This window comes from Candoia aspera, chromosome 1 (assembly GCF_035149785.1).
Source record: "Candoia aspera isolate rCanAsp1 chromosome 1, rCanAsp1.hap2, whole genome shotgun sequence".
Lineage (NCBI taxonomy): Eukaryota > Metazoa > Chordata > Lepidosauria > Squamata > Boidae > Candoia > Candoia aspera.
This window is the reverse complement of record NC_086153.1, coordinates 312,735,545-312,753,748: the sequence shown is the minus strand read 5'-3', so window position 1 is coordinate 312,753,748 and position 18,204 is coordinate 312,735,545. Positions and strand designations below refer to the sequence as shown.

Sequence of the window (18,204 nt, the reverse complement as noted above, 5' to 3'; positions counted from 1 at the left end):
TTTAATATTGTATTAGAAAACCTGTCATTCTGATGTGCAATTGGGGTAAAACATCACAACTTGTGATAGCTTTCAACAGGAGTTTCACTACAAATATTCCAGAGAAAGATTTTCAGAGGCATGATTCCCTGCTTGCTTGCTTAAATATATATATATATATATACACACACACACACATATACATTAATCAAAAAATTTTTAGCATTGCAAGCTGCCCACAATACTGCAAGTGAAAGATAATCTTAAGAATGTGCAAGAGAACGTGAACCATGCTAAGCCACTTTGGCAGATTAAAGGGAGAACATGCATTGCCATTTCACCTGGTCCTATGTGGATCTTTAAACGAGGCCAGAGATTTGCCTAAGGTATTGGGCAGGTTTGGAGCAGCTTTTATTCCATATTAGCAGGAAGTAAACTTGGAAGCATGTTTAATCATGGCTTACTATAGTGGCTTAGTATATCTTGCAATCACTATTCACATTGGGCATAAGTGATTTTTTTAATTTGGTGATAAAATTGAAAGGAAAAAAGGTTTCTTGGTCTTCCTTTTCATACTACTGGGATCTGAGTTACATATTCCTGCTCGTGTAGAATTTAAAATACTCCTGCTATAAAAAATATGTAACAATGTTTGTTGCTTTAGTTTGTGGACCCTTATGATGGAGACTATGAAGAAATCTCAGGAAACTCAGACTGTGGTTTGGATTTTGCCGACTCAGCAAAGTTTTACCTTAGCCATCCCATTATAGAGGTACAGGACAGAGAAGACAATCCTCCAGACAAACAGGTGACCCTTTCCATACCACCACCCAAAATAGTTACCTCAAAAAGTGAATCTGAACAGTTGCAGACTACAGAACCAGAACCATCCTGGTTTGCAGGGCCAAATTCAGAAATTGCAACCTCTGAAGATGTGTTACAGCCCATGTTAATTGACTGTGACTACAAACTCTATGAAGATCTAAATATCAACAAAAAGCAAAGGCGATCTGCTCTAGAATGTGGCGAAAAATTAAGAAAGAGATTGCGGGTGATTTGACCTGTCCACAGACTCAGTATAACTGAGTATGGATTGGCTAGGGATGAACAGGTACTTTATGCTGCTGAATATTTCCATTGCAAAGGGCCCACTAGTGGCACAATAAATAAGGTGGAGACTTAAATGTGCAAGTATTTTTTAATCTTCAAGTAATCTACTCTTCTGAAAGCATGCCTTCCAATCAGGTCAATATGAGAAGTAAATATTTCTAAGTTGTATCTCATTTGTATATGGAGGCTGAGGAACAGGAGCCTGTAGATTATGGTGAATGCATCAAGAGGGACCTGACCCTTTGTGTGCTCTTCCTTCTTGATGCAAGCATGTTCATCTTTTCTTGGAGGACTGATACGCTTCCTGAGTCAGACATATGCAGATCACCAAGAGTAAGGAAGGTGCTTGACAGAGTAGAGATATTCCAATACTCCAAATTCATCTCTCAGTCAGAGTTCGTAGGTAAGAGATGAAAGAAGATGGCTGAACAAAAAGTTTGGCTGGCTATACCCAGCTCAACAAGCAATTTAAAAAATGGTTGTAAACTGCAGCTAACTAGATTTCATTAAGTATAAGGAAAAACTTCCAGACAGTTAATAGTCTACCAATGGAGGTCTTGAGTTCTCTGTCTCTGGAGGGTTTTAAGAATAGGCTGGCCAGCCACCTGGCTGGGTACTATTTCTATAAACAGGATGATGGTGCCTCCAACTACTAGACCATTACATATTTTGTCTTTCTGCTTAAGTTAGGTAGGAAAAATCAGGGGAAGCAGCAGCCAACTTAAAGACTGATATTGTCAGCCCTCCCAGGTAAACCAGACAGGAAACATGACCAGATGAATTTCTACTTTATTGTTAGGCTACATTAACAGAATCTTGCAAGTCTGAAAGTACAAATCTCCCGCCGTCCCTTTTTACTGCCTGATCACTTAAAGCAGATCCTTTCTAAGTTTTTCTTCCTCTTCCTGTTAATCAGTTGCAGGCTCCTCCCCTTTTTATCTGCTTGTTCCCTAGGCAGCATCTCTTTCCCCATCTTCCAAGGTCATTCTCACATTCCATTACAGATATACATTCTTTGTATGGCACCTATAGTGAGTAGGACCCATGTCACTGTTGTAAAGAACAGAATGGATATGTGATTATGACAGAAAAGGAAGTAGCAGGCAAGAAATGGATTGTAAGGATAGAAAAGGCATCCCTTGCAATCTGATGGAGAGTACATGAATCCATTAAGTCGTGATTAGTCAAAAGGAACTTTTATGATTATAAGCAACTCATTTCTAAGTACCCTCAGAATCAAGTAAACATTGAATGATTTAGCCTGTAATCTAATGTTGGCTAGTATTGGAGGAAAAAAATCAAGATTAGATGGACCAATGGAGAAAGTTCAGTTCCAAGTCTTAAATTTGCCTTGTTACTCCTAGCTTTTGCTCAAATAAGTTGTATGGTAGCCACACATTATTACATGAAGGTAAAGATCCTACTGGGCGACTATCAGCAACAAATAGTAATGAATGAATATCTTAAATTATAAATATAATGAAAACGTTTAATACATAGAACCTAAAAGAAGTGCAGGACTTTTTTCTTTGTCTCAACCTAGATGAAGGCAAGAAACAGAACTGAGGGAAGGGTTCTGTTAGTGATTTCTTCCTTCCCAAATAGTACAGGACATCAACCCAGGTTTGGATGCCTTCTTGCACCAATAAATTACAGAATGTCATTAATTACTAATATCTTAGCTCTTCATTTACAATAGATCTGTTCAACAGGTGAACAAATACAAAAAAAGTACAAACTAGAAATAATGCTGTAAAGTTGTATTTAATTATTAATTCAACATTAATGTACCAATATAGAACCATTTACTCAGTGCATAGGACAGCTACACCACGTTCATAGAAGCTACGAGGATCTTCCTTGGTAGCAATTTCAAAGTCAACAGTGAAGATCAGAACAGCCCGAGTAAAGTTCAGATAAACAGGCAGGGTCACCTGTAAAATAAGTTCAGAAGTTGGTTAGGAGGATGGAAATACACAACGAGAACAAAAATAGCATGCATAGCTGAAAAGCAGGAGTAAAAGGGTCCCTTTTCTTACCACATTAGACTTTTTATCAGCATTTGTCTGTTTGATCCAGCGAAGTTGAGTTATGGGCAGTACTGTTGAAATAGCGTTGGAAAGTGACAGCTTGTTGTTATTACATGTGGCCCCTTGAAGTTTCAGCCCTGCAAAGTAAGTGGGAGAGCGCTATTTGAAATGGCACTGAAGTACACCAGCTTGCTAAGTTCAAATTTACCATTTCATCTATGACAGCGTCTGGTTAATATATAAGTTACGTACCCATTTCATCAAACAGAAAAAACTAACCCATCGTCAAAGAGTGACATTAGGTGCATTTCATCAGAACACTGTTGGACACCTATTTTCAGTTCAATTTTATGTTGTCCAATTCAAAGTGGCTGAAATGTACTGACCGAAAGCGTGTGCACAGCTGTAATACATTTATCCACTTCCTCCAATGAGCTCAGTGCACATTGTTCACTAACTCCCCTCACAGTTATACACTAATAAACATCTTGTACTACACTTCAGTCCAAGCAATGGTGACTGGCCCACAGTTGCCCAGTGAGTTTCACGGCTAATTTGGTTCTCTATCGCTTCGTCTGGTACTTTGACTATGAGGACATACGGATTCTGATTCTTAGCTTATGATAGCTGCAACATTTCTAAACGCGTAAGGGCCCTCTGCCAGAATCTCTCTATGGCAGTGAATACTTTTAAAAAAAAAATTTCATTATTGAATAGTGAAATATAAACAAAAAAGAAGAAAAGATAGAACAAAAGAATGGCTACTGAAGTTTAAAAGCATTATGAAGACTTTCTGGCAACACCTTCTCCCCTTGTCTTCCTTCTGTGTCCCCCACCACTCACCGTATCTACACTTTACACAAAATGTTAAAGATGGTCGCTGGTTTCTGTTTGAGTCCTAGAAATCATATTCCAAATGTCTAATTCTGCCTTGTGTAATGTGTTCTAGATAAGGGAGCCACTCCTGTTTGAATTTGGTTAAACTTCTATTATGGATATATACGATCAATTTTGCCACAGCAGCATATTCTCCGATTTTAGTTTCCGAATCAAATATCCTCGGCAAGTTTCTCTTTTTCAGTGTTGTGCCAGGTTTGTTGTTCTAGCTGTCAACATATATTTTAGTAAACTCTGATATTTTAAAATTTTGCTTTCTGGAATTATATCTAATAAAAATATCTGTGGTTGGCAGTTAATCCTTTCAGGTATGCACAACAGCAATAGCACTCCATTAGTTTAGCAGCTTCCTGAGCAAGTGACCCAAAGGCAAAACAATATCTTAGTTGCCACTTGGATTGAGGTTGTTTTCCCCTTGCAATATTCCTTGAAACCCATCAGCAACATAAGGCAGGTACAGTTTAACCCGAGACTTTACTTTCTCCCAGCTGAAGAATTTCCTCCCCCCACCCCATAAAAGCAAGGAGCAACTAACCAGTTACTCCAAAACTGCAGGCATCCAGTACTGCATTCTGAGTGGTGGTAACATTGACTTCAAGGCAGAGTTCTTCCAGGGACCAGCTGTTAGCTTGAGCTACGTATTGCCTTGTAGCAGTGATGTAGGCCTCGGGTACAAACAGGCCTCCCAGGCAGACATGAATGTTCTGTGGAACAAATGTGTAACTGAGTTAATTTGATGGATGTCACATGAAATCAGTACTAACAGGCAATTTTAAATCAGAATCTGAAACTTTCTCATACATTTCACACATCCCAATCCGTTTCTCCTTTGATCTCATTTCTTCAGAGCCAAATTTTATTATCCCTTTCATGGGGAATCCTAGGCCAGAATCAGCATTTGCTGGGAATTTTTTTAATGGAACATGGTATGCCTATCCTAAATTTAAGCAGCACAATTTGTAAAAGTGTTTTGACAGTGTGATCAGAACTGTTTTAGGATTGCACAACATTTTTTAAAGTAGCTTTGGTGGGCTGTCCTCCCCTATGCTAGGCCATTTTGCTTAAGTCCAATTGCTTGCCCTGTTCCTCTAGGATATATGCATTTCAGTAACTGAAGCCAGAATCAGGAGGTCTGTTGTCATGGTCTTTACAGTAGCACATTTTTAAGGTTTCTTAAATTTTTACTTCCCCTCTTTCATTCTTTCTACCAACGACTAAATGTACCCATTCCAATAGCAAAACTACATCCAAACTGAAATGCTGCTCCTTTGTACTTTGGGGTGAACGTCCTGCATCTAATGGAAAATCACATTCTAACCTACCTTTAGTTCCTTTGCACCACCTGAAGCAGCAGCCTGGGAGATATTCTGCAGCTGTTTAATTCGTTCACTGAAGTCAGACACCCACTGTATGACTGTCATGCCAGCAGGCACTGTATAGTGAGACCAGCTATGAGGCAATATTCCTAACAGGAAAAATATAGAGTGTTTCTAGCTTTTTGTAAGCAGAAAACTGCAATTTCAAATTCATAGGCAGCCACCCTACAGCTTGTATTTAAGCCTCAGTAAAAAGCACATACAGATTGAAAAGGTGTCCTTTATAACAATTCAATGGCCTGGTTTGAGTTACTGTTACATTTACATCCTTATTTTCTTTCTTTTTTTAGTATAGGGACAGCAAACTTCCTTCTCAGATCTCAGAATGTAGCTCCTCTTTCAACTTAACTTGAGATCTCCTCTTTGATCCAACTAAAACCCAAGCAAGAGTCCCTCTTTTGGGGGAGATGGGCAGTAACAAAATTTGAAGAATAAATAAGTGTTGATACTGTTGTTTGTTGGGGAAATTATTAATGCTGCAGGAAATGTTGGATTACAGAACTAATTTTGACCCAAGAGAAGATCACTTTATAGGATAATCCTGCTTTAAAAACAACTGCTAAGAATCAGAACGATGGACCTGATGCCATTGCTGTTTTTAAAATTTCACATTCATTAGACATTCTTAGAATAATTAACTGTGACATATAAGCCAGTAACTAAGTTTTATAGTTGATAAAGGAGTAAGGAAGAACACTTTTGAACAATTTGGTCACCTTTGTTGCAGTTGTAGGTATAGTTTTCACGCCTTTCCCCTTTTTCTTTTTACATCACAATATATAAAAATTATTTTGTTGATTAGTTTCATGATTTTAAAAAATGAAGAATTTGGGTTAATCCATTCCTCAGTGCAAATAACAAAGCTTGTTAACAGACCTTTCATAACTAACAGGATTTCCTTAATTTTTTAATGTAATAAATTTAGAAACGCCTACCTTTTACCAGTTCATTAATAAGCATCCGCAAATAATTGGTCTGTTTCTTCTTTCCTTCACACACGTGAACTACATCTGTAAGATCTTGGCGAACATCCTGAAGGAGTTTTGCTCCCATTTTCACTTCTCTTTCAAAGAATCTGAACAATGGGTCCTTGGTTTCAGGAAGAAAAATAAGATTTTATATATTTTTAAAATTATTTTTTGTAATAAGACTCATGAATATTTAACTATTTGGAAAAATACTTCAAACATAGGTGCTAAAATGTTTTATTGGAGAGTATGGGTGAAAGCTGGGATAGTGACTGTAAATTAATTGTGTAATTATTTTAAGGATTTTTCCCAATTTCAAATTGAATTTGGTCTTCCTGGTTCACAACAGAGGCATTTTCAATTTAAGCATATTTTATTGGCTCAATATTGGCCAGACGCATTGGCTACTTCAAAGGGACCTGAGATATTCTCCTATTTGATAGAATCCATGAGAAACCCACAACATATCCTTATCAAAATTTTAATATTTTTAAAGTGGACATTACTGGAATATATCAAACATAGGCCAAAGAACTAGAATGACCAATAATGCCCCACCAATGGCTTCATGTTGTTAAAAATGTCAAGATGGTAATCGACAGATTTGAGATTAAACCTACAACCCAACCAACAGAAGCTATGAAAAGGATAACACTGCCATACATCAGAAACATCTCAGAAACTACCAAAAGACTGTTACAACCACATGGCATATCACTGTAGCATATAAACCCACTTGTTGTTGTTTGTTTAGTCGCTTCCGACTCTTCATGACTTGACGGACCAGCCCACGCCAGAGCTTCCTGTCGGTCGTCAACACCCCCAGCTCCCCCAGGGATGAGTCTGTCACCTCTAGAATATCATCCATCCACCTTGCCCTTGGTCGGCCCCTCTTCCTTTTGCCTTCCACTCTCCCTAGCATCAGCATCTTCTCCAGGCTGTCCTGTCTTCTCATTATGTGGCCAAAGTATTTCAGTTTTGCCTTTAATATCATTCCCTCAAGTGAGCAGTCTGGCTTTCTTTCCTAGAGGATGGACTGGTTTGATCTTCTTGCAGTCCAAGGCACTCTCAGAATTTTCCTCCAACACCACAGTTCAAAAGCATCTATCTTCCTTCTCTCAGCCTTCCTTATGGTCCAGCTCTCGCAGCCATATGTTACTACGGGGAACACCATTGCTTTAACTATGCGGACCTTTGTTGTCAGTGTGATGTCTCTGCTCTGAACTATTTTATCGAGATCTGTCATCGCTCTTCTCCCAGGGATTAAGCGTCTTCTGATTTCCTGACTGCAGTCAGCATCTGCAGTCATCTTTGCACCTAGGAATACAAAGTCTTTCACTGCTTCTACATTTTCTCCCTCTATTTGCCAGTTATCAATCAAGCTGGTTGCCATAATATGGTTTTTTTGAGGTTTAGCTGCAAGCCAGCTTTTGCACTTTCTTCTTTCACCTTCATCATAAGGCTCCTCAGTTCCTCTTCACTTTCAGCCATCAAAGTGGTATCATCTGCATATCTGAGATTGTTAATGTTTCTTCCAGCGATTTTAACTCCAGCCTTGGATTCCTCAAGCCCAGCATGTCGCATGATGTGTTCTGCGTACAAGTTGAATAGGTAGGGTGAGAGTATACAGCCCTGCCATACTCCTCTCCCAATCTTAAACCAGTCCATTGTTCCCTGGTCTGTTCTTACTGTTGCTACTTGGTTGTTATACAGATTCTTCAGGAGGCATACAAGATGACTTGGTATCCCCATACCACTAAGAACTTGCCACAATTTGTTATGGTCCACACAGTCAAAGGCTTTAGAATAGTCAATAAAACAGAAATAGATGTTTTTCTGAAACTCCCTGGCTTGTTCCATTATCCAGCGGATATTGGTAATTTGGTCCCTAGTTCCTCTGCCTTTTCTAAACCCAGCTTGTGCATCTGGCAATTCTCGCGCCATGAATTGCTGAAGTCTACCTTGCAGGATCTTGAGCATTACCTTACGGGCATGTGAAATGAGTGCCACTCTTCGATAGTTTGAACATTCTTTAGTGTTTCCCTTTTTTGGTATGGGGATATAAGTTGATTTTTTCCAGTCTGATGGCCATTCTTGAGTTTTCCAAATTTGCTGGCATATAGCATGCACTACCTTGACAGCATCATCTTGCAAGATTTTGAACAGTTCAGCTGGGATGCCGTCGTCTCCTGCTGCCTTGTTATTAGCAAAGCTATCCCCGATATTGTTATCCTTCCTATACAGGTCTTCTGTATATTCTTGCCACCTTTTCTTGATCTCTTCTTCTTCTGTTAGGTCCTTGCCATCTCTGTTTTTGATCATATCCATTTTTGCCTGGAATTTACCTCCAATGTTTCTAATTTTCTGGAAGAGGTCTCTCGTCCTTCCTATTCTATTGTCTTCTTCCACTTCCACGCATTGCTTGTTTAAAAATAATTCCTTATCTCTTCTGGCTAACCTCTGGAATTCTGCATTTAATTGGGCATATCTCCCCCTATCACTGCTGCCTTTTGCTTTCCTTCTTTCTTGGGCTACTTCTAGTGTCTTAGCAGACAGCCATTTTGCCTTCTTGGTTTTCTCTTTCTTTGGGATGTATTTTGTTGCCGCCTCCTGAACAATGTTGCAAACTTCTGTCCAGAGTTCTTCCGGGACCCTATCTACTAAGTCCAGTCCCTTAAATCTATTCTTCACCTCCACTGCATATCCCTTAGGAATATTAGTGAGCTCATATCTAGCTGATCTTTGGGTCTTCCCTAATCTCTTTAGTCTGATCCTAAATTGTGCAATAAGAAGTTCGTGATCTGAACTACAGTCAGTTCCAGGTCTTGTTTTTACTGACTGTATAGATGTCCACCACCTTTGGCTGCAAAGGATGTAGTCAATCCGATTTCGGTGTTGTCCATCTGGTGAAGTCCATATAAAGCCATCTTTTAGGTTGTTGGAAGAGTGTTTGTTATGCAGAGTGAGTTGTCTTGGCAAAATTCTATCAGCCTATGTCCTGCTTTGTTTTGTTCTCCCAGGCCATGCTTACCTGTAATTCCAGGTGTCATTTGACTGCCCACCTTAGCATTCCAGTCTCCCATGATGAAAATAACATCTCTTTTAGGCGTGTTGTCCAGTAGGTGCTGCAGAGCCTCATAGAACCGCTCTACTTCAGCTTCTTCAGCATCTGTGGTTGGGGCATATATTTGGATCACTGTGATGTAAGATGGCTTGCCCTGAATTCGAATTGAGATCATTCTATCGTTTTTTGGATTGTATCCAAGCACTGCTTTAGCCACTTTACTATTAGTTACGAAGGCTACTCCATTTCTTCTGTGGTCCTCTTGTCCACAGTAGTAGATCTGGTGGTCATTTGATGTGAAGTGGCCCATTCCAGTCCATTTCAGTTCACTGACGCCCAAAATGTCTATCTTGAATCTTGACATCTCACCAATAACCACATCCAATTTGCCCTGGCTCATAGATCTTACATTCCAGGTTCCAATGGTCTGTTGATCCTTAGAACACCGGATTCGCCGTTCACCACCAGCACCGTCGGCTGCTAGCCGTCCTTTCGGCTTTGAGCTAGCTGCGTCATCACGTCTGGGGCTAGTTGAACTCATCCTCTGTTCCTCCCCAGTAGCATTTTGACCATCTTCCGATGGTATACCGACATATCTCTGGTTGTACTGATCCACTGAGTTTTCACGGCAAGAATACTGGGGTGGGTTGCCATTACCTTCCCCAGGGATCGCATTTAGTCTGACCTCTCTGTCATGACCTTCCCGTCTTGGGTGGCCCTTCACGGTTTAGCTCATGGCATCATTGAGGCGCTCCAGCTCCAGCACAAGGTAATGATCCTTTGCTGAAGATAAACCCACTAAAACTTTTCAAAACATCCTAAGTAACCTAAAAGACGCAGTAGCCCAAGAAGAAAAAACAGGAGTTATCTACAACATACAGTGTAAGGACTGTAGCAGCCACTACGTAGGACAGACAGGCAGAAGTCTAGCAGAGTGCATCCACGAACACCAACTAGCAGTCAGAAGACACAATGAAAACTCCTTAATGTCACAACACATGGACAGACTTACTTTCGACTGGGAAACTGTGAACATCCTAAACCAAGCCAAATCCAAAAATGCTAGAGAATTCTTGGAAGCTTGGCACTCAGACAAAGCATCAGCAGACACATAGAGGTAAACAACATTTACATACCATTAGGAAGAGTCAATAAAAAAGCCACAGGTTCAGAACACCTCCTCACCAGCAATCAACACCAAGATATGCAAAGATTAGCACTAGGATTAACACCAGATGAACAATCAAACAGCACAATATACCCTAATCAAGGAACTATTAACTCAATCAACCAAGCAGCAAACAACAGCCCAATCAAGGAATTCCCAAGAAGAGAACACCACCTCCACCAACACAAGCTGGACAAACCACGGTATATAAACAGAGAGCAAGGTCCACTCCCGCTTCACACTGAAGGCGTTGCCTAGTCTGGCAATGAAACGTCTGCAAGAAAACAAGGCTCAGAGAGCACCAAGGACTCTAAAGCTGATTCATCAAAAATTGTATTTAGAGTTTATTGGGCTCCCCAAGAATGTATTTGAAAGGATGACATCAGGTTTTCTCTGTTGGAGATGTAAAAAATTTGAGGGTTCATTGACGCATATAATATATGCATTCTTGACATTTTTTGGAATAGTATTTCACTGTATTAAGTAGATTTATGAGGAAATCTTTATATGTTAAAGATGTTAAAGATGTTAACATGATGTTGAATTATATACCGAAGTTCTGGAATCTGGCTGTCTATGAGGAATTATGATTGTACTGTATATGGGAGGTGGCTAAAATAATAATATTGAGAAATTGGAAAAGTGCTATCATTCCAGATATTAAGGATTGGCTTTTGGAAATGTGTACCTTATCTGTCCTGGAAAAGGCAATATATTCTACTAATCAAAGGATGAAGCTATCTGTTCTTTGTCATATATTTTCTGATATTTTACAGTAATATTTGTATCTGATTATAATATAGTATTGTATGGTAGTTTTTGTAAACCAGTGACTCTATGTTTAATATCCAAGATAAATTTTTTGGTTGTTCTTTTTTCATTTTTCTTTTTTTAGCATTTTAAGTTTTATGGGTTGTTTAGTTTAATTTTGTTATTGTTGTATAGTTTAGATTAAGTATTATTTTAACATAATTTTAAAAAAGATGGTTTTATATTGAGAGAAACCTGGCAAATGTGATGAGATGTATTTGCTTTTCTAATTGTAAGACTGTTTTGGAAGATAATTTGAACAATTCCATTTTTAAAAGAATGCAACACTATTATCTCTGACTCCTCTGCTTTTTTGCAGTGGAAGAGGATATCTGTAGTTAAATAATCCTCTTACTTGCTCAAATAGGTGGGGATATGCAAATTAGAGTTAAAGCCTTCCTATATGGAGAATCACCCTGCATTTCCAAGACAGATATTTTTAGATTTATTCTGTATGTTGCTTCTCGTTCTTTTAGAGTATGGATGTGCAAAAAAATTTGCTCTGAAAGGCTCAAGCTTGAAATAGTCTTGAAATGGCAGTTTTGTCTTCCAAATGGGATGTTTTGTGAAGTTCCATCCACAAAATGAAATTTTTGTCCAACTCTCCAAAGAATGTTGAAATAAAATAAATAATGAACTCTCACCTTAATGTTTTCCACAGTTCGTTTTAGATGATTCAGAGTTTGTGGGATGAGATGGAGCCAGTTGGAAGCAGTAGTGTGCAGTGTTCGCATCCAGGCGGGGCGACCGTCTGATGTAGAATCTGTTCGTGCCTTCTTCTCTGTCTCTGCATAGGCTAAATCATCTTCATCTTCTAACATCTGCATTTTCAGCATTTTACTGATCATATCAATACCTGACAGGAAGAAGACATAGAGTAGTAACCTTGTCACAGTGAAATGCTTCAAGATTCTAAAGAATGGTTAACATATGTATGGTTATTATGTATTAAGGAATACCTTACTTTAATTAATATATAATTCAGTTCGTCTTTTTAACTCAAACTGGAAAACCACTCGTTTCACCATATACTATTTGTATTCACCCACATATCTTCTAATGAGTTTTGCAATTTTAAACTCTAACAGGTTGAAATCATCACATACATTATATCATGGTTTTCAGGATTCATTCCCTGCACCTTTCTCACTACCTACATATGTCCCAAATTTTCAATATACAAACCTAATTGAAATGGCTTACAAAATGCACACCAATGTAAGTGGTTGGTTTAAAAACGCCAGGATGCTTCTTATTCTGTTATTCTAACACACAGACAATTGTTTTATATATGTAAGTCTTACCACTTATAAAGATGAAGCAAGATGTTTACCTTGTGTGGTGAGAAGAACTTTCTCAGCATTATTTGGTAATCCAAGCCAGGAGGGAGTTTGTGTATCTGGCAACAATTCAACCCACTGTACAAACTCTTCACGTCTGTCAAATCAACAATGCCAGATAATGACCAAGATATCCATAACGACAAGGAATACATGAGATAACTCAGCTTAACCCAACCTTAATTTTAGAAAGAAAATGTTAATACCGGATTCCATCTGGCATCTGAATGTCTTTATGCCCATCAACTTTGGATGACAATTTGAATTCGCTGTCAAAACTTAGTGTGGTGAAGAGTCGCTCCAGGAAAGTGTTCAACAACCGTTGGTCAAATTCATTATCAATGCGGCCGCCATAAATTGACTGAGCCATCAGAGTCTTCAGGGCAGACCATGGAATCTTGTCAGGTGAGATATTCTGACGACCCTGACATTAGAGACGTCTTTGTGATAAAAGGAATAGCTAACCCCTTATAAAGTCTACAAGGACAATGTTATTAACAAGAGTTTACTAAAATAGTGCTGACCCAGGACTAGAAGAGCTTGCCTCCTGAAACAAGGAATGCTCTCAACATCTGCAGAGCATTTGAATGTTAATAGCATTAGGGCTGCCATAATTACCATAATTAATTGTTTTTACTGGTTTGCTGTTATTTTGCTTGACCCTTAAGTATTTTGTTGAAGTGGGTGGCCTATGTATAATTATATAAACAAAAGCCCCTGGCTATCAGTTTCAATCTAATCCAACGGACATGGGCGATGTTAAGTCCAATATGGGCATGATATATACTCCCTTCTGCTGCTTGAAGGAAAGGTAAGATATAATCAAAACTGTTCACATCATTTGGCTATCTTGGGCTGTCCCTTTTAAGAAGTAGAATCCAGCCATTTTATACAAAGGAACAAAATGAGAATTCACTTACCTTTGCTGTATCATCAAGCCACGTATCCACAGTATCACATGCAGATCTTAAATCAGATTCTCCAAATTCATATTTTTTTGACCAGCCAAGAGGAGCATATCGCAGACGCTCTTGAATAATAGCATGGAACCATGCAAGAAGGAAATAGAGACGTGCACGCTCATTTGGTGACTGGGAGGAGAAAAAACAATGTTTTTATTTTGGCTTCAATGGAAAGAATCTATTCAACAGAACACAATAACATGTTGCTTGAGATTCAGTATATTTTCCATCCCTACATCTTTTATCTCAGTTGAAAGAATAAACCCTGTTTCTTACTTGGTATATTTTATTTTAAGGTACTTGACATATAAACTCCTTTAGATGAAGAAAGAGCTTCTAGAAGAGGGTACAATACAAAAGCCAAATCATATGATTTCTTATCTTCTAAACAAATGGGATTTACTTTACTTTTGTTATTTCCCCAGGCTTAAAACAGTCTGGTCTTTGCTGGTTTAGTAAAGTTATACTGCTTCAGAAGGTCTCAGAAGGTATTTATTTCGATGAACATAAAATGGCTGGGGCACCTGTCCTCCACGAACCAAGTGGATGTTGTTGCAAGATCAGCAGTGGCCACCCTGCCCAGAGAAAAGCTTCTTAATGGATTCATTTACTAGTACTATTTAGTAACACCATACTCATTATTGCAGTTTTGAGTAATTAGTTTAAAAACTTACCTTACACATTCTAGACACAGGGATGCTGCTGAAGGTTCTCAGCATATTGGCCTTTACACCAGGCGGAGGTTCAAACACAAAAATTCTTCCAGCACGTAACAAGTTGACTGGCACCTGAGCACAGAACACATTATCCAAGTGTAGAGTGAGAAATGCTCTTTTCCCCAAAACTTGTACTATTGGAAAAACTAAAATGATTGTGCAAAGTGGTGCTGAACTTTAATTTATCAAGTTAGCATGAAGTAACTGTTTTCAATTACAACTAACAGTAAACAAAAATCACATAATTTGACGGTACATCAAGATCAAATAAAGGAATGAACAACAAAAATATCTAAAGAGGTGAATGCAGTATTTTGGGGTGGTTTCCTTATTAAAACCACTTGACTTCAAAGTACTAATTTCTCTTGCTTTAACAGAACGAAAATGAATTAAGCACAACAGGACAGAAGCCTCATAGGATGAGGGTAAACCTTTTTTTTTTTTGATAGCAGGATTTAAAAAGAAACATCATGGTTGATTATTTTTTATTCTGAGTTACTTACTTTTGGATTAATCTCCATTGTAAGGAACAATCTAAAGCATGCATGAGGCTGAAGGGAATGCAGCTTCTTTTCCAGTTGCATCAGCCACCCAGGTGCCAAGTGGACATTCTTCAACATCACCCACCTAAATATATACATATTTAAAAAAAAACAAAGAATGCTTTAAAAGTCTGTATCATATAGAATCGAAACTGATGCAGTGCTAATCACACCATTAGGAAGAACCCACCTGCCTGACTTCACTGCCGTATTGATTGCTTTATCAGCTTGGTTAAATCCTTCAGCAGAACCTAAAAGCACAACATTACCATGTTAGAAATTTGTATCTGTCTTCCACAGCATTTGATGTGACAAAATATATGAAAATATTACCAATAGCAATAGAGGTGATCTGTGTATTTTGCTCTGCAGCAAGGTCTTCAACATGTCCACTAGCATCATAGCCAGGCACAGAACACATCAACACAGGTGTGTTAGGTTTCACCTAAAATCCAGGAGTGGGAGGGAAAGAAAGGGGAAAATCAAGTAGGTTTGCTTCACAGAAAGAGGCAGTCCTCTCTGCCCCAAAGTTTGCTAAGAAGTTTGCAGTTTTTCCAGTACTGAGAAAATCTCAAGGAAACCATCCTTTTAATCCTAGATGTTAATGGATTTTAATTTCAAGTGATAAAGGACAGATAATGCATCTTGTATATTCACAAAAGAACTTTGTTTTACATGTTTCATAGCTGAGAAGTATTTAAGATGTACATTCAGGTTTAAAACCTCATTTAATTTTCTTTTTGCATCTGATGGCATGCTCTTATCTGAAGTTTCATTCATATTGTTCTCAAATGGAATTTGTTGCATAGCTTGTTCTATAACATCTTGTTCTGGAGACTGACTGCTCCCAAGAAAACACAACATAGCTGCCATAATTCGTTCAAAGTCTCAATGATGTTCCTCAAAAATATCTCTAACGCCATGGTAATTTATTTCCTATAAACATGCATTTATTCTTTAAAAAACATTTTTTTCTGAGCTGTCTTTTGAAAAGTTTCTACAGCCAAAACTTTCTTTTGCTTTTTGCTGTTTATTTTAAATTCTTAAGAGTTCTAAAAATAAATCTTCATTTTTCTTGTACTGAGGTTTGAAGGCATTCAATCACTGGGTAATTGCAGCTTTCTCCCTTTGAAGGTGTCTAACTTCATTAAAGCAATTAGCAAGCAATTCTGGAGGTAGTTAGCAGGGGAAGTGACCAAACTTAGTGTCCTTTGAAAAAGGTGCTGTTTGCAGCTGGAGCAATTATGGCGAATTCCACGTCTCAAGGTTCCCCCCGCCCCCACTCGAAATTGCTGTCTTACAGTCTCTTCATGAGGAAAAGGAACAACTGTAAAGAGAAATAGCTTGGGCAATCTCACATTGCTCTCTTTTATCCGAAGAGGATAGAAGGAGCTGATCTACTGACTGGTTCCTTTAAAAAACATGCAAACAAAAAAATATGCAAACATCAACTCCCCTTCTTCATGAAGCTGTCTTCAGTTGGCCATCTTCCCCCAGAAGTTGATCCACACTCAGGTTTACATTACATTATTGTTTTCCAAGGTTAAGCTGGGATTAAAAAAGCTAATTAAGTTGAGCTGGAGTAATCTGGGATTTTTATTGAACAGCATATTCCTGCACTATGTTACAAACAGCTTCTAAAAAACTCTGAAATGTCAAAAGTAGCAGAGAGGACCACTATTTCAGTTTCACAAAGCTAAAACCATTTTAAGCAGACAAAACTAGTTGGGTATTCCTCTGGATCCCAGCCACATTTTTATACTGCATAAGAAGAGATCTCTGCAATGTTGCTGTCACTACAAAAAGCCATTTAACAAATGATAAAAATAGTCACCATTCAATGCAACTTTTACTTTAACAGCAGACTCTAAAACACCACCTGCACTTATTCCATGTGTGATTCTGGGGACCAAGGCAGGGTGTAATTAAAATATTTACTTGCCTCAGTATCTACAATATGCGCCAGATCCAAGGGCTGCTCCATAATGGACATAAAATTTTCTCCAAGATTTGTGGAAACAAAGTGATGCGCCATTGCCAATAAACGATCAGGGCGGAAAGCTTGGATCAAAAGCAAGCGATGTATGGCCTGTCCAATGGGTGCTGAGATTTAGAATAAAGAAAAAAAGTAAAATGAAATGTTCATGTTGTATTCGGATTATTCCAGGCAATTCAAGACTAAGGTTATGGCAAAACAGCTGATTTCAATGGCATGTTTTCATTTCTCTCACTGCAGGAAAATAAGGATGCGCAAGGAAGCAGGGGGCATTTAGGAACAAAACTGCTTCCATCTTTAACTTCTCTCAGCCTCCAACAACATGGAATTGTGCAGTCTGATTTCAGACTGTTTAGGGAGAGGTCGAGGAGACTGAGGATAAAAACGTGAGTCTTTTGTTTCCTAGAGACCTCCTGATGCCATTCCATATAAAACTCAGGCCCCAAAATCTATTTGTGATGTTACTGGAACGTCTCCTCCAGCTTTCTAGAAGACCATGAGGCTAAGCTGCAGCCTCTGATCTCACAAATATTGTCCAGCCCTGATCTAATACAATACATTTCACTTAGGTTCTATAGTATTTCATATGAAGACGAAAGAAATTTTAATTCCAAAACCTAAGAGTATCTCTGTGATAACTGGTTATTAAAGCTGTCAAAATAAAGTAATACAGGGGACTTTTTATTCATTCATTCATTCCTCATGTGACTCTGGGCAGGATACAATAAAAAAGATGTTATATATATCATTCATTCACACACACATCTTATATGATATATGATATAAGATAAAAGATAAAAGAAAAGAAAAAGTAAAACAGCAAAAGAAAAGGTTTGGTGATGGCCACAAGACCAATTGATCCTTCACAAATACCCTTGGGCAAGTGGGATTACACTTTAATGCTGGTGGAAAAAACAGAAAAGGAAAAAGGCCCCTGTGTCAGGGAAGGCAGGCAACAGTCCCACAAGCAGATCTGGATGTCAGGCTAGCCTTGGTGTTCTGGAATAACCCATCACTCAAGGCCAGAGAAGTTTCTTGAGGAATGACAATGTATGTTCTCTAAAAGATGTTCCAGACACTAGCACCAGCTCTGTACCAGTTGTTAATTTTCAAGTTGTCTTCAACAACAGATCAACATAAAGTGTACTGCCATAAACTAACCAGGAGGTAACGAAGATTACTGTCACCAGGCTGTCCCTCTCCAGAAAAGGTCAAACACAGCCCATAAGCCCACCATACTTGCTAA

The 18,204-nt window shown here is 38.5% G+C and overlaps 1 protein-coding gene across 2 annotated transcripts in view; it reads right to left on the bottom strand.

Moving 5' to 3' along the window:
* Nucleotides 1-2,837: 2,837 nt before the first annotated feature.
* DYNC1H1 (dynein cytoplasmic 1 heavy chain 1) overlaps nt 2,838-18,204 on the bottom strand; it is a 70,025-nt gene continuing 54,658 nt past the window's right edge. Inside the window, exons 65-78 of one of the 2 annotated variants that reach the window (XM_063290335.1) lie at nt 16,905-17,065; nt 15,296-15,407; nt 15,153-15,213; nt 14,924-15,047; nt 14,379-14,492; nt 13,663-13,833; nt 12,949-13,166; nt 12,736-12,839; nt 12,047-12,258; nt 6,328-6,481; nt 5,339-5,481; nt 4,552-4,720; nt 3,129-3,256; nt 2,838-3,023 (exon numbers count right to left, since the gene is read on the bottom strand). In XM_063290335.1, coding sequence (XP_063146405.1) covers nt 2,895-3,023; nt 3,129-3,256; nt 4,552-4,720; nt 5,339-5,481; nt 6,328-6,481; nt 12,047-12,258; nt 12,736-12,839; nt 12,949-13,166; nt 13,663-13,833; nt 14,379-14,492; nt 14,924-15,047; nt 15,153-15,213; nt 15,296-15,407; nt 16,905-17,065 — 2,000 coding nt within the window. In that variant the 3' untranslated portion in view covers nt 2,838-2,894. Of the gene's footprint in view, nt 3,024-3,128; nt 3,257-4,551; nt 4,721-5,338; nt 5,482-6,327; nt 6,482-12,046; nt 12,259-12,735; nt 12,840-12,948; nt 13,167-13,662; nt 13,834-14,378; nt 14,493-14,923; nt 15,048-15,152; nt 15,214-15,295; nt 15,408-16,832; nt 17,066-18,204 lie in introns of those variants that run through there. The other variant, XM_063290334.1, reaches the window with a different exon arrangement.